This window comes from Oryctolagus cuniculus, chromosome 10 (genome assembly GCF_964237555.1).
Source record: "Oryctolagus cuniculus chromosome 10, mOryCun1.1, whole genome shotgun sequence".
Classification (NCBI taxonomy): domain Eukaryota; kingdom Metazoa; phylum Chordata; class Mammalia; order Lagomorpha; family Leporidae; genus Oryctolagus; species Oryctolagus cuniculus.
In genome coordinates, this window is record NC_091441.1 from 116,696,173 (window position 1) to 116,721,211 (window position 25,039).

General features: G+C 47.5%; 1 protein-coding gene across 9 annotated transcripts in view; it reads right to left on the reverse strand.

The window, feature by feature from the left end:
- The window catches only part of FANCD2 (FA complementation group D2), a 77,147-nt gene that overhangs the window by 1,570 nt on the left and 50,538 nt on the right, over nt 1–25,039 (reverse strand). For 6 of the 9 annotated variants that reach the window (XM_051831849.2, XM_008249932.4, XM_008249931.4 and 3 more), the window contains 14 exons: nt 22,310–22,423; nt 21,434–21,562; nt 21,199–21,317; nt 17,402–17,512; nt 15,409–15,539; nt 14,166–14,253; nt 13,219–13,341; nt 12,067–12,160; nt 10,851–10,922; nt 10,178–10,216; nt 7,155–7,229; nt 6,094–6,168; nt 5,211–5,357; nt 1,012–1,107 (listed from right to left, as the gene is read on the reverse strand). In XM_051831849.2, coding sequence (XP_051687809.2) covers nt 1,012–1,107; nt 5,211–5,357; nt 6,094–6,168; nt 7,155–7,229; nt 10,178–10,216; nt 10,851–10,922; nt 12,067–12,160; nt 13,219–13,341; nt 14,166–14,253; nt 15,409–15,539; nt 17,402–17,512; nt 21,199–21,317; nt 21,434–21,562; nt 22,310–22,423 — 1,413 coding nt within the window. The other 3 variants (XM_070051120.1, XR_011379659.1, XM_070051121.1) reach the window with 3 other exon arrangements.

Genomic DNA, 25,039 nt, shown 5'->3' on the forward strand with positions numbered 1-25,039 from the left:
GGCCAGCGCTGTGGCGAAGCTGGTAAAGCCGCCACATGCAGTGCCAGCATCCCATATGGGCGCTGCTTCGAGTCTCAGCTACTCCATTTCCAATCCAGCTCTCTTCTATGGCCTGGGAAAGCAGTACAAGATGGCCCAAGTCCTTGGGCCCCTGCACCCACGTGGGAGACCGGAAGAAGTTCCTGCCTCCGAATCGGCCCAGCTCCAGCCATTGCGGTCATCTGGGGAGTGAACCAGTGGATGAGAGACCTTTCTCTCGCTCTCTGCCTCTAACTCTGCCTTTCAAATAAATAAATAAATATTTAAAAAGAGAATACTGTCTACCTCAAATTCTTCATGAAAACAAGATCGAGGGAGGAGTACTAAGCAAATGAAACCAAGGCTCATGTAAATTTAAGGAGCTTTCATACTGAACACTCACTCTGCATCAGCCCCAGACTGCCCTGGAGAGAAGCTCCCAGCGGGGCTCTCCCGTCTAAGCTTCCTGGGCCTACAGCCCACCCAAATTGTGGCAAAATGTCAGAAACATGTACTTTTATTTCGCTTTCCTTAAAGTTTCAAAAGCTCCTCTTATCACAGAACAGAGTAAGGACATCTCGCTTTATTCCTCTGTGGCAGCTTCGGACTTAGTGCCGTTACTTTCACCAAATGCTTTTTCATTTTTTTTTTTTTTAACGTTCAAACGTGCTTAAGTGACTTACTTCATTTTCTCAACAGAGTACCTCTTCCCTGCTCCCTTCTAAAATGGTTTCAGATAGAAACTTGGAGAAAACAGGAGGCTACAATGGAAGAGAACCTCCAACTCTGCAACACATGCCACACTTGAGATAGGGAAGAGCCATCCTAATACCGTGTGGTTGTTTCCCGCGCCTGAGAGCATACAGGCACAGAAGCATTTTCGGAGGGAAGAGAGGTGGGCACAGAAGCATGTGTCCTGAACTTCCGACCAAGGAGAAGTAGTTAACAAAATCGAGTGTCCACACCAGGCTCGGGCTCCCCTTACAGACATACCTCCGCTGCTCCGCTCTGGGAGACCTGAGGTGACTCATCAGCCTCACTCTCATCTGCTGCGCTCTCCTGAGAATTCTGGGACAGAATCTCTTCACCCTAAATATGGATAATCCAAAACAACAGTGGGGTTGCAACGGACACATCTGGAGTCTTGGGGAAGAAAGGCTGAGTTTACAGGAAAATATCCTAGCCATTCAAAATGCAGTCACATGGACACCAACTGTGATCCAACACCTTTAAACAGGGATGTTCACCGGCCAGCGTTGTGTAAAGTGGGTAAGTACCACCAGCTGATGGAACAGACATAAGCCTCAGCCATCCCTGCCCATTGCCCAGAAGACAGAAAAACACTGGAATGCATTCCTTGCCCTTGAATCTCAACTGGGTCTCACACCCTATTGCCTTCATACCCCACCCCCCACAGCCACCTCAAACACCAGTTGCTGGAACACTTCAAAGACCAGTTCCAGGAATTCCCCTCTGCCTGCTGTCCCCTACCCCACCCCCATCTCTAGCCCTCCAAAAATAAAAATGCACAACCCTTGGGGGTCCAGGCCTTCTGCCATGTGTTCCAGCACCTGCATGCAGGCAGTTGGTCACCAACATCTATGAATTTATTTTCTCTGAATAAATTCGGTCTGGCTGTAAATTCATACATGGCCTCCTCTTTATTCTGCGCCTCTTTTCCTAACATTTTGGTGCCCGGTGTGAGGAGTCACCAACCTGCAAATCTTTTCCTAACACCTGCGATGCTGGCATCCCAAATGAGCACAAGTTTGAGTACCAGCTGCTCTGCCTCTGATCCAGCTCTCTGCTAATGCACTTGGGAAAGTGGTGGAAGATAGTCCAAGGACTTGAGACCCTGTCTCCCATATAGGAGGCCCATTCAGAGTTCTAGGCTCCTGGCTTTGGTCTGGAATGAGGCCATCTGGGGAGTGAACCAGCAGATGGAAGACATCTTTCTCTCTGTCTTGCTCTTTCTCTCTGTAACTTTGCCTTTCAAATAAATAATTCTTTTTTTTTTAAGATTTATTTTATTTATTTGAATAACAGAGTTACAGAGAGAGGTAGAGATTCAGAGAGAGGTATTTCATCCATTGGTTCACTCTCCAGATGGCCACAATGGCCGGAGCTGGGCTGATCCAAAGCCGGGAGCTTCTTCCGGGACTCCCACACGAGTGCAGGGGCCCAAGGACTTGGGCCATCTTGTAATGCTTTCCCAGGCCATAGCAGAGAGCTACATCAGAAGAGGAACAGCCAAGACTAGAACCAGCGCCCATGTGGGATGCTGGCGTCAGGCCAAGACTTTAACTCGCTGCACCACAGTGCTGGCCCCAACAATTCATTAAAAAAAAAGATGTTCAGGGGCTGGCGCTGTGGCGCAGCAGGTTAACACCCTGGCCCAAGGCGCCGGCATCCTATGTGGGCGCCAGTTTGAGACCCAGCTGCTCCACTTCAGATCCAGCTCTCTGCTATGGCCTGGAAAAGCAGTAGAAGATGGCCCAAGTTCTTGGGCTCCTGCACCCACATGGGAGACCTGGAGGAAGCTTCTGGCTCCTGGCTTCAGACTGGCACAGCTCCAGCCATTGTGGCTAATTGGGGAGTAGACCAGTGGATGGAAGAATCTCTCTCTCTCTGCCTCTCTCTGTGTGGCTCTGATTTAAAAAAAAAAAAAAAAAAAAAAGTTCAGCCTGAGGTTTCCGATACAATAGGTAATAGGTATTTCTACAAAAGTCCAACTTTGTATTCAATTATCATACTAGATTTTAAAAGACCATACTGTATCGGTGAGTCAGTTAATGTTGAACATGGTTCTGAAATTTCCCAAGTAGCTTAAAGTATACAAACACCAATGTATCCTCCATGAAGAGCCAAGCAAGGAAACACAGTACATCAAGTCTGGGGCCAGCAGTGGGTTGAGTTGTCGCCTGTGATGCCAGTGTCTTACACTGGAGAGCTGCCTGGAGTCCTGGTCGCTCTGCTTCTGATCGAGCTCCCTTCTAAGGCACCTGGAAAAGCAGTGGAGGACAGCCCCCTGCCACTCATCTGGGAGACTGGCATGGAATTCTGGGATCCTGGCTTTGGCCATCTGGGCAGGGAACCAGCAGATGGAAGATCTCTTTGTCTCTGTTCTCCCTCTCTCTCTTTATCGCTTTCAAATAAATAAATCTTAACAAAGAACATTCACTCTGCATCATTACCATTTGGACTCAAACTCTGGCTCCATTCATAACACCTACTGCTAAATGACTTTATGTAACTACTTAATTTCAATCAATTTTTTCACAGAAACAAAATCCACGTCATAAGGTTGCTGTAAAGAAAGGAAGCTTCCCGGTCGGGGTGCCGGATTCTGTCCCGGTTGCCCCTCTTCCAGGCCAGCTCTCTGCTGTGGCCCGGGAGTGCAGTGGAGGATGGCCCAAGTGCTTGGGCCCTGCACCCCATGGGAGACCAGGAGAAGTACCTGGCTCCTGCCATTGGATCAGCGCGGTGCACCAGCCGCGGCGGCCACTGGAGGGTGAACCAACAGCAAAGGAAGACCTTTCTCTCTGTCTCTCTCACTGTCCACTCTGCCTGTCAAAAAAAAAAAAAAAAAAAAAAAAAAAAGGAAGCTAGCTCACTATGAAACAGAGATTATATGTATGATTGAGAAGGGTCTGGATCCTTTACCTGGTGGTTAAGATGCTGGTTGAAATGCCAATAACCCACACTGGAGGGCCTGCGTTTGATACTCTGCTCCTGACTCAGCCTCCCGCCAATGCAGGCCCTGGGAGGCAGCGGGGGTGGCTCCCGTGATTGGGCTCCTGCCACCCATGGGGGAAGCCTGGATAAAGTTCCTGGCTTTCAGCTTTGGCTCCAGCTGGGAGCCACTGCAGGCATATTGGGGAGTGAGTGAGCAGATGGGAGTGTGCTCTCTATATGTATTTCTCTGTCTGGAAGGAGGGAAGGAAGGAGGGAAAAGAAAGAAAAAGGAGAGAGAAATAAAGAGGGGGGAGGGAAGTGTTAGGAAAGGAAGGAAGAAGCAAAGAACCAGGTGCCAACATTGCAAAGCAATATTTAAGGAAACCCAAGATTTTAGCCTATCAATTCAAAGACCTAGAAATACTCATCTATTAAAATTAGCCAAAGAGTAATTTCAGGAATAAAAGACATGGTTAGGGGGAAAAAAAAGAAAAACATTTGTCCAAGTACAAAAAGGTTATAATTAATCTACCCTCAAAAAAGGGCTTGCAGGGCCAGCGCTGTGGCGTAGAAGCTTAAGCCGCGGCCTGCAGTGCCAGCATCCCATATGGGCACCAGTTCACATCCTGGCTGCTCCACTTCCGACCCAACTGCCTGCTAATGCACTTGGGAAAATAGCAGAAAATGACCCAAGTCCTTGAGCCCCTGCCACTTACGTGGCAGACCTAGAAACAAGCTCCTGGCTATGGCCTGGTCCAGCTCTGGCTGTTATAGCCATTTGGGGAGTGAACCAGTGGATGGAAGACCTTTCTTTCTCCTCTCTCTTTCAAATAAAATAAATGTTAAAAAAAAAAAATGTTTGCAAGCACCCCTCTGGCTTGGGAGGTAGGCTGGTGCTGATAGGGCTCTACCTCCACCTCTGGGATTGGTTTATATCAACAGCCTGTTCTGGTGCCTTCAATGGCTGGGATGAGGGGAGCAACCAATGAGCAGGGTCTCCTAACTTTAAGGGCTAACCAGTCACAGTGGGGACCTCACCCACCACCTGTATGAGATGCTGGGGTTGCCCCAGTTCTGGAATCTCAGATGCTCAAGTCCCTTATATTGGTTCTCTGTGTCCAACAGGTTCTTCATCTGTGCAGAGAGGCCGACTGCACTGGGAGCAGAGTTGTGGATCACCTCCCACACAAATAGATCTTCCACCCACCGGTTTACTTCCCAAATGGCTGTAACTGCCAGGTTTGGATCAAGCCAAAGTCAGGAGCCTGGAAATCCATATGGGTCTCCCACGTGGGTGACAGGGGCCCTAGCACTTGGACTATCCTCCAGTGATTTCCCAGGCTCACAGCAAGAAGCAGAGGAGCTGGGACTCAACACATCACTTCATTATGGGAGGCCAGGATCACAAGCTGAGGCTTAACCTGCTGTGCCACAATGCTGGCCTCCCTTACCTACTTCCTGACGCTCTTAGAGAAAAATAGGAGGGGGAATCACCACCTGCGGAGCCCAAGGCTTACCTGCAAGTCCCGGTTTTTCAGGTTGCCCAGCCAGAAAGCCTCTCTACAGTTGTTGAGGACCAGCATGGCCTTGACCCTGCAGACTAACAGCTCCAGGCTCTTCTTGAGCAAAGGCACATGACTCGTGAGCCCTGTGTCCTGGTGAATCTGATGGAAACAACACACCCATCTCATCCGAGCTCACACCATGTTATACACTCCTGTACAGAAACCCTGGAATTCCTGACCCCTGAACACTGAGCAAGAGCACACACTGCTCATCCGACCCAGAGACTGTTCCACCAAACTGCAGGGGTGTGGCCCAGTACTCCCAGGAGAACAGCTGATAACCTCCAGGCCTGGAACACACGACAGCAACACCTCCACATCCTCACTGTAACCTCCTGCGGACCAACCATGAATGAATTTTCCTAAAATATTCTTGACCATATAATCATATTAAACACCGTCCTGTTGTGCTCCTTCAGACAAAAAACATCAAAGATTCATAACCACTAAAAGGGCTTCAAGTGGCAAAGTCCTTTAATGCTAAGAGGTTCTCACAAGGGACAGATGCATGCTCTCAGGGGGCTGTTTCCAGCAGTCACAGCTTGCACAGTATTCCTCCCACATGGTGCTGTGGGGACCGTCAGCAGCAACACACACACAAGCATCTCGTACCCCAAAGAGATTCTGAAGGAGACAGGGCAGATGCAGAAATTCTCCTCTAGGGGACTGCCCCATTTCAACCAGCAACTAAGGATGGGGGTGCTCTGAATAACCCGCCCTGGGGCAGCACTGCTCCAGACAGGACGTGCAAGAAACGCAAGGCGCCCTGGGGTTTCCAAACAGCAACAGGTGATGAAGCCCAAGACAGGCGGGTGACATGAGCTGCTCCTCTTACCTTGGAATGCCCACATACGTGATGAAGCAGCCGTGTGTTCAACTGGAAGGCTTCCAGCAAACTCAGAACATCTTCCTAAAACCAGCAAGATTCACAAATGCTAAATCAATCTTCTAATTTCCTGTATTTTTAAATTTTATTTTTATTTTCCATTAACACATAACACCTGTACATTTTTATTGGGTACAGTACAATATTTTTACAAATGGGTACAACATAACCAGTTAAATCAGGTAATTAGCATTTCCATTTCCTTATCTTTCTCAAATTCCGTTTTAGATGAAGGATACCCTTGCATCACAGGTTCCAAAGCTGCTAAACTGCAGGCTGCAGCCTATGTGGACAATCACACCTGTGTGGACAATCCTCCCCCGACAGGAGTGACAGCCAACCTTCGCTCTCAACTCCACCATGCCGGGCCTCTGTGTAAATCTAAGTTATTGTAAGACCTGGATTTTAGTTGTAAGTAGGTGCCTGTCTTAGTTTTCCAATCTGCAACACTAGGATAAAACACCACCTCTTCTTTCTCTTTCAGGGTAATGGGGGAGAGTCAGACACTGTGAGAGTACTCCACAATGTTCAGCGTGCCAACTGTGTAAGGAGCCGTCTCTGCCTCCATGCACACTTCACAACTCCAGCCCTGGGTGCCACATGTCTAAAAACTATGCAGACTGTTCACTGTAACAGTACCAAGTTTTAGGACACAAATGAATTGTTTTAAAGTTACTCCTGAGAGTAGATCTAGGGGAGTGAAAGGACTAAGCAAATGAGGCACTAACACGAGGGCCAAGAAGCCCAGTGGCATAATAAAATCAAGCGACACAGACGCCCACCCGCACATCTGGAGAAGGGAGAGGTAGGTTTGAACCAGCGTGGGGCTGAGCAATCAGCTTACTTGGAAATGTTCAGTCTATTTGAGCATCTCTGGCTACAGGTGACACAGACCAGAGGTACCCAGGTAGAACTAGGTCCAAATCGCAGGCAAAGGAAGTGCTCCACCTCCAGTCCCACCCAGGTGTGGCCACAGACATCTCTTCTGAGCAGCTCTTCCGTGCTCTTACCCGGTGCTTTTTGAAGCTGAAGTCCAGGAGCGGCATACACTGCTTCAGAAACGCTTCCACAAAGAGACGTCCGTACTGAAGAACAAAGACACAGATAAACATAAACACCCCAGCCAGGGAAATCACTGCAGTCTCCACGCCGTGCCAGAGAGAAGAGGGGCGAGAGGACAGTGGGTAGCAGCTGCCATCCACTTCCAAGAAGCACTGTCCCCGGCAGACTCCCATTCAGCTGACTATCAAATCAAGAACTCATCTGGGGAATCCCACAGGAGAGCCTGGCAATTATCTGGCTATCAGCACCCACATTCATAAGGCTGCCTCAAGGCCTTTTTTTTTTTTTCCTTAAAAGGCAGAATGACAGAGAAAAGGAGAGATAAAGACATCTTCCTTCCATTTTCTGGTTCACTCCCTAAATGGCCATGATAGGCAGGGCTGTGCCAGGCTGAAGCCAAGAGCCTGGAGCTCCATCTTGGTCTCCCACATGGGTGGCAGGGGCCCAAGCACTTGGCCATCACCTGTTGCTTTCCCAAGTGCATTAGCAGGGAGCTGTACGAGAAGCAGGGCAGCTGGGACTCGACCCAGTGCTCCACTATGGGATGCTGGAGTCACAGGCAGCAGTTTAACCCACAGTACCACAGTGCTGGCCCCATCTATTTATTTAAATATTTATTTTATTTATTTGAAACGCCCTATTCATTTATGTAAAGATTTATTTTACTTATTTGAAAGGCAGAGTAACACAAAGATAGGGGGAAACAAAGATCTTCCGTCTGTTGGTTCATTCCTCAAACTGCTGCCAACAGCCAGGTCTGGGGCCAGGCCTGAGCCAGGAACCAAGAATTCCATCTTGGTGTCCCACACTGGTGACAGGGGCCCAAGGACCTGGGCCATCTTCCACTGCCTTCCTAGGTACATTAGCAGGAAGCTCAATTTTAAGTGGAGCACCTGGGACCTGAACACGTACATGGACAAGAAACACCGACCTTGCAAGCAGCAGCTTAACCCCCTGTGCCACAGGCCGGGCACTCACCAACAGCTTTAATAAGAGCAATTGTTTGACCTAATTGCTAAGATTCTGGTCAGGACACTTGTATTACCTACTGCAGTTTCTATGTTCGATTCCCAGCCCTGCTCCCGATTCCTGTTCCTGCCAATGTAGATCCTATGAAGCAGAAAAGCTGGCTCAGGTAACTGGGATCCTGCCACTCCCGTATCCATGAGGGACATGGATCCAGTTCCTAGATCTTAGCTTCAGTCAGCAGCATTCAGGGAACCAGCCAACAGGAGCTCTCTTTGTTTTTCTCTCCATCTCTCAAACACACACACACACACACACACAAAACAGAAAGAAGCTAAAAAAATTTTTTTTTTCTTAAAAGAACCATGCAGGGACAGTGCTGTGGTATAGCGGGTAAAGCCACCACCTGCAGTGCCAGCATCCCGTATCAGCACCAGATCAAGTCCTGGCTGCTTCACTTCCGATCCAGCTCTCTGCTGTGGCCTGGGAAAGCAGTAGAAGATGGCCCAAGTCCTTGGGCCCTTGCATCCATGTGGGAGACCCAGAAGAAGCTCCTGGCTCCTGGCTTCAGACAGCACAGCTCTGGCAACTGCAGCCAACTGGAGAGTGAACCAGTGGATGGAAGACCTCTCTCTCTCTCTCTCTCTGCCTCTCCTTCTCTCTGTGTGTAACTCTGATTTTCAAATAAATAAATCTTTTAAAAAATATCCAGGCCAGCTCTTTGCTGTGGCCAGGGAGTGCAGTGGAGGATGGCCCAAGTCCTTGGGCCCTGCACACCATGGGAGACCAGGATAAGTACCTGGCTCCTGCCATCGGATCAGTGCGGTGCACCGGCTGCGGCCGCGGCAGCCATTGGAGGGTGAACCAACGGCAAAGGAAGACCTTTCTCTCTGTCTCTCTCTCTCACTGTCCACTCTGCCTGTCAAAAAAAAAAAAAAAAAAAAAAAAAAAAAAAAAAGCCGGCGCCGTGGCTCAATAGGCTAATCCTCCACCTTGCGGCGCCGGCACACCGGGTTCTAGTCCCGGTTGGGGCGCCGGATTCTGTCCCGGTTGCCCCTCTTCCAGGCCAGCTCTCTGCTATGGCCAGGGAGTGCAGTGGAGGATGGCCCAGGTGCTTGGGCCCTGCACCCCATGGGAGACCAGGAAAAGCACCTGGCTCCTGGCTCCTGCCAGGATCAGCGCGGTGCGCCGGCTGCAGCGGCGGCCATTGGAGGGTGAACCAACGGCAAAGGAAGACCTTTCTCTCTGTCTCTCTCTCTCACTGTCCACTCTGCCTGTCAAAAAAAAAAAAAAAAAAAATTATCTAGCGGCCAGCGCTGTGGCGCAGCAGGTTAACACCCTGGCCTGAAGCACTAGCATCCCTTATGGGCGCCGGTTTGAGACCCGGCTGCTCCACTTCCGATCCAGCTCTCTGCTATGGCCTGGGAAAGCAGTAAGAAGATGGCCCAATTCCTTGGGCCCCTGCACCCACGTGGGAGACCTCGAAGAAGCTCCTGGCTCCTGGCTTCAGATCGGTGCAACTCTGGCCATTCCGGCCAATTGGGGAGTGAACCATCGGATGGAATACCTCTCTCTCTCTCTCTCTCTCTCTCTCTCTCTCCTCACTGTATAACTGTTTCAAATAAATAAATAAATCTTTTTAAAAAATGTAGTATCTATATCTAAATATACCTTGTTAATTAAAAAAAAAAAAAAGAACCATGCACACTCCTCTTTATTCCTTGTTGCTTGAGCAGAACAGCAGGGCAGGGGTTGACTGCTCATAAACTATTCCTCCTTCTTCTAAGAATTTGACCAAAAGTTTTAAAACTCAGGAAAACTGCCTCCTCCAATTTTCCCACTCATCATGTACCCACTGCCTTCCCTGAACTACCATCTGTCTGTTAGCACGATGCTGGAGGCCCTGGCACACGGCAAAGGCAGGAGGCGATTCACCGCAGTGGAGGCTGCTCCAGAGCGACCCCGGGAAGGATCAACGCCAGAAACGGAGCAGTAAACCTCTTACCTTCAAACAGGCATGCAGAACAGCATGGCTATCGAACACCTGGAGAGGTGAAAAAAAAAGGAACGAACGCTACAGTGTGCTCACAGGAGCAGCTGAGCCTCCGCCCCACTGTGCAAAGCACAGCTCAAGATGCTGCACACAAGTCTGCAATACAGCAGGCATATTAACAGTCAAGTACGTCACAAGCAGAGTGAAGTAACCACCAGCAACTAAAGTTCAAGAAAAGGAAGAAAGGGTCAATGAGGACATAGAAGTTCCAACTGGGGATGCTGAAGAGATGCCACCATTAGAGGGCAAATCCTCGGTCCAGCCCCAAGACTAAACCGGAGACGCAGGAAGAAGAAAGCAGCTCATTCTGGGTTTGGGCAACAGACCGAGCAAACTCACAGAACGCGTGGGAGCACAGAATGGGCGTGACAGACAATGCAGACACTCGGTCACAAGCAGAGTGTGCACCCAAGGCAAGATGAGTGTGGGTCAGTGACAGGCGGGAGGAACCATTAACTAGCGAATACTGTGGCACCAGAGACAGAGCACCAGGAGAGAAGGGGTTATCCAGGATGGGTAAGAGGACAGAGAAGCGTGGGAAGAACAACAAGGAGGGCCACTTGTGGAAGCCAGGACCCTTGGTTTCTGCTTGGCTGGTGAGACAGGACCAGGAACCTCCACTCACCTTCACCAGGTTGAGGAGGATACTGAAGTCTCGAACAGCCATGTTCCAGTAGACAAGCTTCTCTTCATGAACCTGGGGCAGACAGACGCATGGGTACCTCTGAACCACAGCCAGGTACTTCCTTACTGTGCCCCGCTGCTACACAGCTCTAGGGTTGCACAGCTATTCAGATATAAGCCAGTTATTCCTAGAGGTATCGCAACCACACTACTGGAGATGGTCCTGAGGTGTGCACATTAGGGTAAGACCATTAGAGTACCCGATAGAGACTCCACCCCCTCTTCTTTTTATAAAAAAAATTTATTATTTGAAAGGCAGAATTACAGAAAGAGGAGAGACAGAGACCCCTTTCATCTGTTGGTTCACTCCCCAAATGGTCACAACAGCCAGGGTCCTAAGGGTCTCCCACATGGCTGCTGCTTCCCCAGGCACATTAGCTGGGAGCTGGATCAGAAGTAGAGGCTGAGACACAAACTGGTGCCCATAAGGGACATGAAATCACTGCTGTGGCGACTTAACTGGCTCTGCCACAGCAACTGCCCCTAGAGACCTCATTAAAAGATGATTGCTTTCACAGATTTCCAAGTCAGTAAAAAAGCTATGGCAGCACACCCATCAGCCCTCACATCTCTAGGGCTTCTCATCTATTCCCTTCTCTCAGACCGGCTTAGCTCATGCCAGGTGGCAAGAAGCAACCTCGCAGGAAGCAAGGAAAATGAAGTCCAATCCTTACCTCCAACTATAGGGAAAGGGAATTAAACCAGGAGCTCTTTGAAAAAATTCCTGGAACTCAGTAACTCAAAAGAAACAGGTTAGGAGAAGGGAGGGTAGGCAATTGGCACAGCCTGCATCCCATGAGGGTGCAGGGGTTCAAGCCTCAGGTCCACTTCCAATTCCAGCTGCCTGCTGATGTACACCCTGGGAAGCACCCAGTGATGACGCAAAGATCTGGATCCTTGGCACCCATCGGGAAACTGGGATTGAGTTTGGGGCTCCGAGTTTCAGTGTGGCTTGGCCCTGGCTGTTTTGGTCATCTGAGGAGTGAACCAGTGGATGGAATATCTCTGTGTGTCTCTCTCCCTTTGTAAAATAAATACACAAAATTTTAAAAAGAAGAGAAGTAGCTTTGGAAACACCCTGGTCCCAGGAGACAGAAGCATTGGCAACTTGCAGGTAATCCCGAGTCCACCTGCTGAGGCAGGAGCATCTGACCCACCTGCTGGGAGTCTGCTGCTGTGCCAGCCTCAATACCTTTCACTGTCTTCTCCAGTTCAGCCATCATCACGCGGAAGAAAATGACAAAGGTATGCCTGCAAGCAAAAGGCTCATACACAGTTCAGAAAGGACTTCCTGGGAAGAAGCCAGGGAGCCCAGAGGAACTGTCTTCCCAGCTCTCTGCACATCCTTCCACCAGGGTCCCTGTGAGAGGAGGCGGGAGCAGAAGGGGTTGAGACAGGTACCCGAGAGGACTGTGGCACTGAGAAGACTTCCTCAAAGAAGCAGTTGGGTCGCATGGAGAGAGCAGTGAGGAGACCTAATTCTGAGTCCTGGTTCCATGTTTATTTTATCATCTGTATAAGTCTGAGAAGTTCCCTCTCTAATCCTCTTGTGCTTCCACAGAAAAACAGGTGTACTGACATCTACCCTCACAGGACTATCAAACAGATCAAATGAGACGAAGAATGTGAAAGTGTTTTGTAAACTGGAAACACTGCACAAGTGTAAAATAATTATTGATACTATGGGACAGAGGCCCATTAAAAGAGATATACATGATTAGACTTGATAACCACATTAACCTCCCAAACATGGTCAAATAATGGAAAATTATCTCAAGTTTCAAGGATGGAAGTACAGATAGAAGAGTGGCAGCGAAATGCTCACTGCCGCTTTAGACTACTGAAAATTCGTTTCTCAACAAGGTCCTCTCAGAGCCTGCCTGAGACTTTGAGAAGGAAAGCACAGTAGAGTGCCTATTCTGAATAATGGCTGTACCTCCAAGTGCACCAGTGATGGTTGTACCTACGGTCTGTACCAGTGATAGTGGCTGTACCTACCACCTACACCAGTGATGACTGTGCCTACGGCCTGCATCAGTGATGGCTGTGCCTACCGCCTACATCAGTGATGGCTGTACCTACCGCCTGTATCAATGAGTTACTGTACCTACTGCCTGCACCAGTGATGGTTGTACCTATCGCCTACATCAGTGTGGTTGTTATCTACTGACTTCATCAGTGTGGCTGTACCTACTGTCTGCACCAGAGGTAGACAAGGAGTCACCAGCTATCTGGAAGCAACATACACTACACACCCACTGCATAGTGTGACTGTATTTTAGGGAAAGTAGAAGCAAGAACTCCTATACCTGGTCAGCGTAGGGAACGTGGAAGAAGATGCATCTTTCGGGGAGCTGATGAGTTCTGGGACCCCCACACCAGCGATCTCCTCTATGGCCTTAAGAGTGCTGTCTACGTGCTCCAGGTAGATGCTGCAGTTAGAGTCAAAGAGGGTAAACATGAGGCAATATTCCTTTCCGGATGTCACCAACCTTTAAATCAACTACTAGGACTTCTTCTTTTAAGGAAAGATTTTAGATACTCGTCAGGAGGTAAAGAAAATGAAGTCTCAATTAGAAATAGAGTTAAGACCTTGGAAGTGGCTGGCGCCATGGCTCACTTGGCTAATCCTCCACCTGCGGCACCGGCACCCTGGGTTCTAGTCCCGGTTGGGGTGCTGGGTACTAGTCCCGGTTGCTCCTCTTCCAGTCCAGCTCTCTGCTGTGGCCTGGGAAGGCAGTGGAGGATGGCCCAAGTGCTTGGGCCCTGCACCCGCATGGGAGACCAGGAGGAAGCGCCTGGCTCCTGGCTTCGGACTGGCGCAGCGCAGGCCATGGTGTTCATTAGGGGAGTGAACCAACGGAAGGAGGACCTTTCTCTCTGTCTCACTGTCTATAACTCTGTCTCTCTCTGTCTAACTGCCTGTCAAAAAAAAAAAAAAAAAAAAAAAAACAACTTGGAAGTGATGGCTGTTCTGGCTGTTCTAGATATGGTGGGCAATAAACATAGTTCACTCACGGATTCACAATGTAGGGTACACTGGCAGATTCCTCCACAATTTGGTTTAACAAAGAATTGGCCAACAGAACAAAACAGAACCGGAGGATCTAAAATCCACATATTCCAAACTGTTCATTTTAAACTTACTTCATTGCCTACAAGTTTCCCCTAACAAAGGTCCTTCCTGTCTCTGGATGAAGGATCCTACGTGGAGGGAGGCCCCGGGGCTCACTGAAGAAGCCCAGCACTGACTCACCAGAGCAAAGCGTGCAGCTGGTCGTTAAAGACACTGCTCTTCTCTGCAGGTGGCCAGGCCCGGCAGAGGAACTGTTTGGCCAGGGAAGCTGACAGAAAAGAAGACAAAGGCATCAGAGGCACAGGAAATTGCCTTTTGTTTTTCTGGGATGATTATTGATCAAAAGGGTTATTCTAAGTTTATTAGGAAGTTCCTGGTCCTCATCTGAGAGTAACTGTTTAGAAGTGGGAATGTCTCTGCTCCACCGACACCTGCCCCACCCACACCCTGTGCTGAAACACAAATGAACCTACACACACACACACACACACGCGCGCGCGCATGCACTGCTATGCAGTGGGAAAGCCAATGTCATTCCTCCTGGGCAGCTCAATGCCAGCGGCCACCTCACAGCTTCAGACCAAACCCTCCTTTTATAATGGGCAGGAAATAATTTAGGTTTGTTTTGCATTTTCCTTTTGCTTTCTCCTTGTATGTCAACTGGGATGTGTAACCAGTGAGCTGCATCCTCAGAGCTGTGAGAACAGCAGCGGAAGGTGGGGAGGCAGCAAGTACCTTCTTCTACACTGCATCCCGGTTGTCTTCTTGTTCTCCCACTTTCTGTACCTCAAACTCTATGTAGCTTTTTGCCAGATGTCTCAGTTAATTTTTAAAAACAAGGGGCCAAAGATCTAAGTGAGTAAAGATGCCGCCTGCAATGCCGTATGGCACTCCATATGCGCACTGGTTCAAATCCTGGAAGCGCCACTTCCAAACCAGCTCTCTGCTATTGTCTGAGAAACAGAAAGTGGCCCAAGTGCTGGGGACCCTGCACCCACATGGGAGATCCAGAAGCTCCCAGCTCCTGGCTCCAGATTGGCCCAGCTCTGGCCACTGCAGCCATTTGGAGAGTGTACCAGCAGACACAAGACTTCTCTCTGCCTCTCTGTAATTCTTTCAAATAAATAAATAAATCTTAAAAAAAAAAAGAACTTTTTAATTTTTAAAAATGAGGGGGAAGGACACTATTAAACTTAAGCCAAACAAAAAATCATCTAGCCAGCTATTCTAACCAAACTCAAACTAAGTAACATCCACAAAATCAGGCACAGCTCCATCTGAGAAAATGTCCACTTGGGTAGCAGGGCGGCACGTCTGAGGCTGTATGGTGTTTACACGTGACAATGTATGAGGCTCTGGGAAGGCCACAGTTTACAAGCATGAGACAGTACTCTTCACGGAAAGGGAGGTCGGGGGCCATCACCTATTTTTTCTTTGTTCTGAGAAGGAGCTCTCGATTTCTCCGCAAGGACCATGAGAAGTCTGATGAGGTAAAGGGCACACTGGAAACTAGGAATGCTCTGATGGAAATTCTGGAAATAACTGAAGCTCTGGCTGTAAGGAGACAAGGAGTACACAAACTAGCACCACATGTACTACAGACAGGTGAAATTCACATGGGTGGCCCAATTCCCCTTTACATTTTTCACAGCCTAATCAGAATCCTCTGCACTTTTAGTGGCGTTAGTAGAAACTTTGAAGCCTCCTGATAGAAAACTCTACTTTTGTTTGGAGAAAGCCAGGGCAGAAGACACACAAAATGCTAGCCTTAACAGGGTATGTATGCCAAGAAATTCAAGTATCACACTAACAAGCACAATCTTAGATAAACTATTGACTCTTCAAAGCCTTAGGCAGCACACTACAAGTAATGTTCAAAATGTGAGTTCACAGACAATGTGGAAGCAACTGTAATACAGGCAGAGAAAGCAGAGTTTTTAATAAATCTATCAAAAATGGAGCAATTAATCACAATTAATAAAAAAAAGTCAACTCATGATTGATTGGTGAGGAGGTCAAACAAATTCGAAACATTATATTCAAAATGAAGTCAGGTACTGCCCGAAAGGTAGGGTGGACACACCCTAATTGGTGACCCAGTGATGTCCTAGTAAGGGCAGGGAAACTTTTTTCTGCCAAGGGTTATTTGGACATATATAACAACATTCACGGGATATAAAAAATTACCAACTAGGGGCCGGCGCTGTGGTGCAGTGGGTTAACGCCCTAGGTCTGAAGCGCCTGCCCATATGGACGCTGGTTCAAGACAGACCCGGCTGCTCTACTTCCAATCTAGCTCTCTGCTATGGCCTGGGAAAGCAGTAAGAAGATGGCCCAAGTCCTTGGGGCCTGCACCCATGTAGGAAACCCGGAAAAAGTTCCTGGCTCCTGATCAGCGCAGCTCCGGCCGTTGCGGCCAATTGGGGAGTGAACCACTGGATGGAAGACCTCTCTCTTTCTCTGTCTCTCTCTGTCCCTCCTCTCTCTGTGTAACTCTGACTTGCAAATAAATAAATAAATCTTTAAAAAAAAATTTACCGGCCGGCGCCGCGGTTCACTAGGCTAATCCTCTGCCTTGCGGCGCCGACACACCGGGTTCTACTCCCGGTCGGGGCGCCGGATTCTGTCCCGGTTGCCCCTCTTCCAGGCCAGCTCTCTGCTGTGGCCAGGGAGTGCAGTGGAGGATGGCCCAAGTGCTTGGGCCCTGCACCCCATGGGAGACCAGGAGAAGCACCTGGCTCCTGCCATCGGATCAGCGCGGTGCGCCGGTGCAGCACACCAGCCGCGGCGGCCATTGGAGGGTGAACCGACGGCAAAGGAAGACCTTTCTCTCTGTCTCTCTCTCTCACTGTTCACTCTGTCCAAAAAAAAAAAAAAAAAAATTACCAACTAGACTACTATAGATTTACTGAATTTTGAGTCCTGACTGCGGTAGCCTTGGCAGTGCCAGACCAAATTCCGAGGTCTTTTATGGCCTGTGTGACAGACATTCTTCACCCTGGGTCCTAGGCTGCCAAGCAAAGGTACAGAAAGGCCAAGTTGCTCTGGCCAAAACTGGGTAAGAGGCAGCCGCTCAGACTGCCCACTCCCCTTCTTCTTCCCATCTGGTGTTCCTCCAAGTCTAGGGAAGGAGACAGTCACTGATACGGCCGTGGCCCGGTCATGCAGCCCTGCCAGGAGACAGACGTCCCAGACAGCCAACAGCTGACAATGGATGGTCAACGATTTCATTATCACTCCCCCAAAAAGGCAGACTCGATGGGTAAATGTATGCAGGAAGATTTAGCATGATTTGTTCAAGAGTTTCTAATGCTTCAAGATTTATCACAATACTTAAATATCACTACCAACAGACACCAAAATTATTTTTAAAAAATCTTGCCAACCCTGATCCTAGGATACGAAGTCTGACCCACCTGAGCAGTTCCTCCACGGACTGGTCACGCTCTCCCTGCTTCAGTCGGTTAGCAAGGATCTCAACGGCCAAATACAGTAAACGGTGATTCTCAAGTTCAGAAAATCCACTCCTACAGGCAGTCAAGGAAAGATGGCTTAGCTTAGTTTCACGACAATTCCAGGTACAGCATGTGAGGGTGCTGGTCTCCAACTAGACCATCAGTGAGTCAACAGAGTGTGAAAAAGACCTGAAAGCATCGAGGTGTCAAGTGCTGTAAAGTTGTGAACATAAGATAAGAAGTTGAGGGGCACCCAGGACAGTCTTAAGGCTTCATGGGATTATTTCTAGGGTGAAAAAATGCTCTTTCATTTCCTACATTTCAGAGGAAAGTCTTGGGCTCCTATAAAAACGCAGGAATACTTCTGTCAGACTGCTAAATCAATGTCTAATTCATAGCAGGTGTTCAACAAAGAACACATCCTTTCTTCTACACTATAACTCGTACCTTTCCTACTGTCCCTTCCTTCCCACCCCAAGATTATTAACCTAGGCCAGAACCTTACATGTAGATCATGGTGACACCTTTCTGCACCCCTTTCCAATCTCTTCTGCACCCTGCTACAAAAAGCATTCTCCCAAACTGGTGCTTTTTTTTAAACATCAAGGCTATAGCCATCAAATTCCAAAATTGCTTCTCTGATTGATACTTTTTTAAGATTTATTTATTTATGTGAGGCAGAGGTACAGAGAAAGGGGGAAACAGAGAGAGAGGTCTTCCATCCACTGGTTCACTCCCCAAATGGCTACAATGGCTGGAACAGGGCCGATCCGAAGCCAGGAGATTTTTCCAGGGCTCTGACATGGGTGCAGGGGCCCTAGCACTTGGGTCATCTTCCACAGCTTTCCCAGGCCATTATCAGGGAGTTGGGTAAGAAGTGGGGCAGCTGGGTCTTAAACTGGTACCCACATGTGATGCCAGCACCAAAGGTGGTGGCTTAGCCTACTATGCCACAGTATCAGCCTCTGGTTGGGATTTTAAGCCTTCTGCCTGGCTCTGAAGATCAGCACAGATGACCCCCAGAACCTCCTCTAGAAGCGTTCTACCTGCTACACCACAGCGCCGGCCTCATGAACATCCTGTTAAGTGTTTGTCATCTATAATTCTCCTTGATAAATTGCCCCGTCTTTAGTCAGGCACTCTTTTTAGTACTGAGGATATGAAAATGCCATCTGCCCTCATGGAGCTCACAATCTAACAGGGAAAACAGATGAACGAGTAATTGTAACAACAGGTGCTAAGTTTTGGGGCCAGCATTGACTAGTGAGTGAAGCCGCCATCTGTAATGCTGGCATCCCATATGGGTGCCAGTTCGTGTCCCAGCTGCTCTAATTCCAATCCAGCTCCCTGCTAATGGCCTGAGAAAAGCAGCAGCAGATGGTCCAAGTCCTTGGGCCCCTGCACCCATGTGGAAGACCCTGAAGAAGCTCCTGGCTTTAGCCTGGCCCAGCCCTGGCCAATGCAGCCATCTGGGGGTAAATCAGCAGATGGATGTTCTGTCTTTCCCTCCTTGTAACTCTTTCAAATAAATAAATAAATCTTTTTTATTAAAGGTGCTAGGTTTTATCATAAGAGGCTATCAAATTATTAGGAGAGGGGGTCGGCGCCATGACACAATAGGTTAATCCTCTGCCTGCCTCGCTGGCATCCCATATGGTCACTGGTTCTATTCCTGGTTGCTCGTCTTCCAATGCAGCTCTCTTCTGTGGTCTGGGAAAGCAGTGGAAGACGGCCCAAGTGTTTGGGCCCCTGCACCCACATGGGAGACTGGGAGGAAACACCTGGATCCTGGCTTTGATTAGCACAGCTCCGGCCACTGCAGTCATTTGGAGAGTGGACCAATGGAAGGAAGACCTTTCCCTTTCACTGTCTATAACTCAACCTCTCAAAAAACAAAAAACAAACAAACAAAAAAAACCACAAAGTATTAGGAGAGAAGTGAGGGTCAGGGAGGTGAGAAGGAGGCTTATTTAGCCCAGGGGTATGCTAGAATACATCCCTAAGGAGAAATTTAAGTTCAGATCTCAACAGGTGAGTCAGAAAGGCGGGGATCCAGAGGGAGGGAGTGCGGCAGAACGCGTCTTTGTGAAAGCCTCCAGACGAAGCTAAAAGGAGCCGAAGTTAACCAAGTGTGGCTGGTGGCAGAGAACTACACAGGAAGTGAAACAGCAGGAGTCAGAGGCCTTAGAAGGTAGGTAAAAATTTGAACTCAGAACAATCAACACCAAATTAGACCAAAATTAGGATAGGATTAGACCGGGTTTGTGCAGGAAAGATCGCCCTTGACTGCTGTGTGAAGAAAGACTGAGGAAGACAACTGGAAGCAGAGACCAACTGTGAAACTAGGGAGTCCAGGACAGAGAAGACGGGAGTCTGGAACACTGGAGAGAAGGGCCGATGGCGATGTGGATGTTACCGAGATGAAACAGGATTTGAGGATCAGATGTGGGAGAAAGGGTGCAAAGTTGAGACAGAAAAAAGAGTAATTTCTGGATTCTGACTCAGACATGTGTGAGGCCATTCCTGGAGCCAGGCAGAGCTGAAGCGGAAGTGGTCAGGATGACACACTGCTTTGGATGTGAGGAGTCTGAGGTGTCAATGGTGTATCTAAGGGGGTGTCGAGTAGGCAGCTGGATATAAATGTCTGTAACTCAGAAGATAAATTCATGCATACATTTAAGCTTGGGTAAGGCTGCCCTGAAAAACCTGAATAATGGCAAGAGAGGGGCCAGGGCCTAATCTTGAGGAAAAAAGGGATTTAAGGGACATATCTAATTCTGTTTGTGACCACACTGTGCCTTCCAGCTCCTGCTTTTACCTCTCTGGAGGTCATCTGCCCCTTAAAACCCTAATCAAGTACCCCTGCTTCTGTGAAGGTGCCCCAAACACTCCCGCTCACACTGTGATCAGCTCTTTACCACGCACTCTAGGGTGTAGTTCTGGATGGTGTGGCACTCTGAATTCACGCTCGTTCCACACAGGTGAGATCCGGCACATTCCTGGTCCTGTGCTTGGCAGATGCTGCAGGTCTCCTGGGAGACGCTGTGCTAGTGGGTGTACTCCTACACTGGAAGGTCACTGCCCCAGTCAACGACAATCAACGCTGTCAACAGACAGCAGGGGGAGGACCACACCCCTTTCTCTGGATGCTGATGCTATCTGGCACGGTGTTCCTGACGCGGTGGGCCCAGCAACACCTGTAGTACTGGGATGTGCACTGCTCCTGGTGGTGCTCGCAGAACTGACACCATTCATGTGGTGCCAGTCCCAGAGAGTAGGAAGATCTAATAGGGATAGGTTCTCAGGAGCCAGGGGGTAAGTCCTGGGGCCCAATGCCACGGCCACCGGTAGGACAAACAGAAGCAGCAATCTCCCTGGCCTGAAAGATGCCATGGCTCCCGTTCTGGTTCCTAGATTCCAAGCAAGCCTCAGCTGCACTCTTCAGAAAGAGCTTCTCAACTAACATTCTCTCCAGGGGCACTACAGAAAGCTCGCTATAGGAAATCAAGAGTCAGATGGTGGGATCTGTTGTGTTCACTAATCAGCAAGTAACCTAATTTGTCAAATGGGTTACTAACAACTGTGACCCCGTAAGACCACAGGATGCGAGGTAAATGAAACGATACAGACAAAAATACTCCACAGTTACATGTGATTTGGGGGCTTTTCCTTCTTTTCTCCATCTCATTGTCTTGGTAACTGTCAACTAAAAGCAAGCATATACACATTTCTCTACTCCACATTCCCCACACGCTCACCAAGCAAAAAGCCCATGGAAGATTTGTAGCAGCCTCTGGTAGCAGGAAGACATAATGTGGTACTCGCGAACTTTCAGCGCTGGTCCGTCAGCTACACTACAGTTCTCAGTGGCTAAGCACTAAAAAGGAACATGGTTTTAGGACAGTTGCTTCAGTAACTGCTCTTTTTCCTCCCAGTGAAATCTCATGCTCATCTGGAGACTCATTTCCATATGGATAAGACCCATCTTCTGACCTGAAAATAGTTATGAATGTTCTCCAGATGGTTACACATTGGGGTCAGCAGCTGCACAACACAGTGAGCGATTTCCTGGGCAGCTCTCTGGTGGAGACGAGAGAATCCAATCTTCCGGCTTCCTTTAGTCTACAACAAAATCAGAGTGAGGAGAAGCTGCTAGGTAGCTTCCCTGAAATTAAAACAGTTTACTATGGAGTTGAGTCAAACCTATGTCACCTGGGAGGTACAGATGGAGAAGTGGGTTGCTCGCCTAAGAAAATATTCTGGCGAAGAGATAAAGCCTTGCTCCATCTTCCAAGAACAGAGAGCTTAGCTGCTGCAGTCAGAACCATGTCTGACGGAGAAGCACAGATCCAGCATAACAAGATGAAGCTCACAGAACAAGGAGAATGCAGAGCAAATAGCAAGTACAAAGATAAAAATCAAGTGGAGAGATACAGGGAGATACATAACGCACAAATACTTACACAAGATTTTCATATTTTTCGTTTACAAAATCTAGCTGCTCTCCCAGAAATGAGGTGCCCATCTGTCCCTTCTACTCACATCTGAGGTCCAGGCTCTCTAGGCAGCCGACTGCTACATTGACTGTCAGGGACGGGCTTCATTCAGGGGACTTATAGAACAAATACTCAAGCAAAGAATACGATCCAGGAATGCTTCAGGGCATTTAGGAATGAATTTCTTGTTCGGGTACCTTTCTGTTTCCCTGCTTCACAGTTTCTTCCTAAGGCAAGGTGAATGTGATGTGGCAACACAGGGCTGCCACAGTGCCACCCAGTAACCCAAACTTAGGACACCAAAAGTGACAACTTATTCACCAACTGCTTCCAAGGCCACTGAGGCCAGGCCCTGTGCTTTGCACTCACTAACCTTGAAGAAAGGGACTCTCTTGGCAGCAGGAACAAGCATATTCTCCAACTTCTGGGAGAGATCTTCCAGCAGGAAGAGCAGCTCAGGGGGCCCAAGCTGCACAACCTCGGTAGCCTGTAACAAGGAGGAAAAAAGGAAACTCAAGGATGTCTTAGTCATTTGGGGTATTCAGGAGTGTGACGGCTGGGTGATAGGGTAGGTCTATATTCAGATTTCTGAGGTGTCTACATATTGTCTTCCATTGTGGCTTTACCAGTTTACATTCCCACCAATAGTGGATTAGGGTACCTTTTCCTCTCCACCCTTGTCAGCATTTGTTATTTGTTGATTTCTGTATGAAAGCCATTCTAACTGGAATGAGGTGAAACCTCATTGTGGTTTTGATTTGCGTTTCCCTTACAGCTAGTGATCCTGAACATTTTTACATGTATCTTGCGGGCCATTTGGATTTCCTCTTTTGAAAAATGTCTATCCTTGGCCCATTTCTTAAGTGCGTTGTTTGTTTTGTTCATCCCACAAATGGCCGCTACAGCCAGAACTACGCCGATCCAAAGCCAGAAGCCAGGTGCTTCTTTCAGGTCTCCCATGTGGGTGCAGGTGTCCAAGCACTTGGGCCATCCTCAACTGCCTTCCCAGGCCACAGCAGAGAGCTGGACTGGAAGAGGAGCAACTGGGACTAGAACCCAGCACCCATATGGTATGCCGGTGCCGCAGACGGAGGATTAACCCAGCGAGCCACAGCGCTGGCCCCTATATATTCTGGTTATCAATCCTTTATTAGTTGCTTAGTTTGCAAGTAATTTCTCCCATTCTATCAGTTGCCTATTCATTTTCCTGTTTCTTTTGCAGTATAGGAACTTCTCAAGTTGATGTAATCCCATTTGTTAATTTTGGCTTTCATTGCCTGTGCCTCTGGGGTCTTTTCCAAGAACTCTTTTCCTATGCCAATGTTTGCAGGGTTTCTGCAATGTTCTCTAATAATTTGACGGTGTCAGGTTGTAGATTTAGGTCTTTAATCTATTTTGAGTCAACTTTTGTGCAAGTTGTAAGACAGGGGTCTTTCTTCATTCTTCTGCATGTGGAAATCCAGTTTTCCCAGCACCATCTATTGAAGATTGTCCTTGCTCCAGGGATTAGTTTTAGCACTTTGGTCAAATTTAAGTTGGTTGTAGATGCTTGGATTGATTTCTGGCTTTTCTATTCCATTCCATGGTCTATCCATCTGTTTTTGTACCAGTACCAGTTTTGATTATAAGTGCCTTATATTATGTCTTGAAATCTGGTATTGTGATAGCTCTAGCTTTGTTTTTGTTGTATAAGATTGCTCTAGCTATTCAAGGTCTCCTGTGTTTCCATAGGAATTTCAGCATTTTTTTTTCTAGATCTGAGATTAATGTCTTTGGTATTTTGATTGGTATCTCATTGAATCTGTAAATTGCTTTTGGAAGAATATATTTGATGATACTGACTCTTCTTATCCATTAACATGGAAGATTTTTTCATATCTTCTATTTTTTCTTTAATGGTTTGTAATTCTCATCATGGAGACCTTTGACATCCTTGGTTAGATTTATTTCAAGGTATTTGATTTCTTTATTTTGGTAGCTATTGTGAATGGGACTAATTTTAGAAGTTCCTTCTCAGCCTTGGCATTGTCTGTGTATACAAAGGCCACTGATTTTTATGTACTGATTTTATATCTTGCCACTTACCCAAACTTTTCTATGAGTTCCAAAAGTCTCTTGATAGAGTCTTTTGGATCCCCTATATATAGAATCACATCATCTGCAAATAGGATAGTTTGACTTCCTCTTTCCCAATTTGTATCCCTTTGATTTATTTTTCTTGCCTAATGGCTCTGGCTAAAACCTTTTCTGTTTTATACTGTTTTCTTGGTTTCATTTTTAAAAATTTCTTCTTTAACTTTAATTATTAATTTTCTCCTACTAGTTTTGGATTTGGTTTGCTGTTTTTTTCCAGATCCCTGAGATGCACTGATAACTCATTTATTTGGTGCTTTTCCAATTTCTTGATGTAGGCACCAATTGCTATAAACTTTACTCTTAACACTGCTTTTGCTGTATCCCGTAAGTTTTGATATGCTGTACTGCCATCTTCATTTGCTTCCAGAAATTGTTCAATTTCTTTTTTTTTTTACTACAAAATATTTTATTTCAATAAACATCCTTTAACAGAAATTATTTGAATTCCTAGCATATTCATTACCATTACAATTTCAAACTTTCACATAAGAAATGGAAGGAATCTTGAAAGCCAAATTTCATGTCTCAAATATTGTATTATTATTTATATAGAGAAGGCTGGAGGAGGGAGAGCAGCAAACAAAAGCTGGAGAGTGATCACCATGTGTGGTTTCCCAAGAATAGAAATTAGTGTGTCTCTAATCATCTCTGTATACTGGCTGGGAGAATGCAAAACCTAATTCAACATCTGATGTTGAATAAATCTCAAAATCTTTCAGCAGAAAAATCTCATGAAACCATTCTAATTTTTCATGTACAGGGATTCTAAAACGTATAATTAAGTGTATCTGTGACAAAATAAAAATAATCTCCTTAACACACAACTTCACAGAAAGCACCATATGTTTGTGGTCTGAAATAAGTTTTGAAACATTCAGAATATTGGTAGCTTTGCATATTTTCTTCAGGCTCAATGCTTCCTTTATGACAAGTACAATTTTCTGTGAACATTCTGAGGTCTTAATAG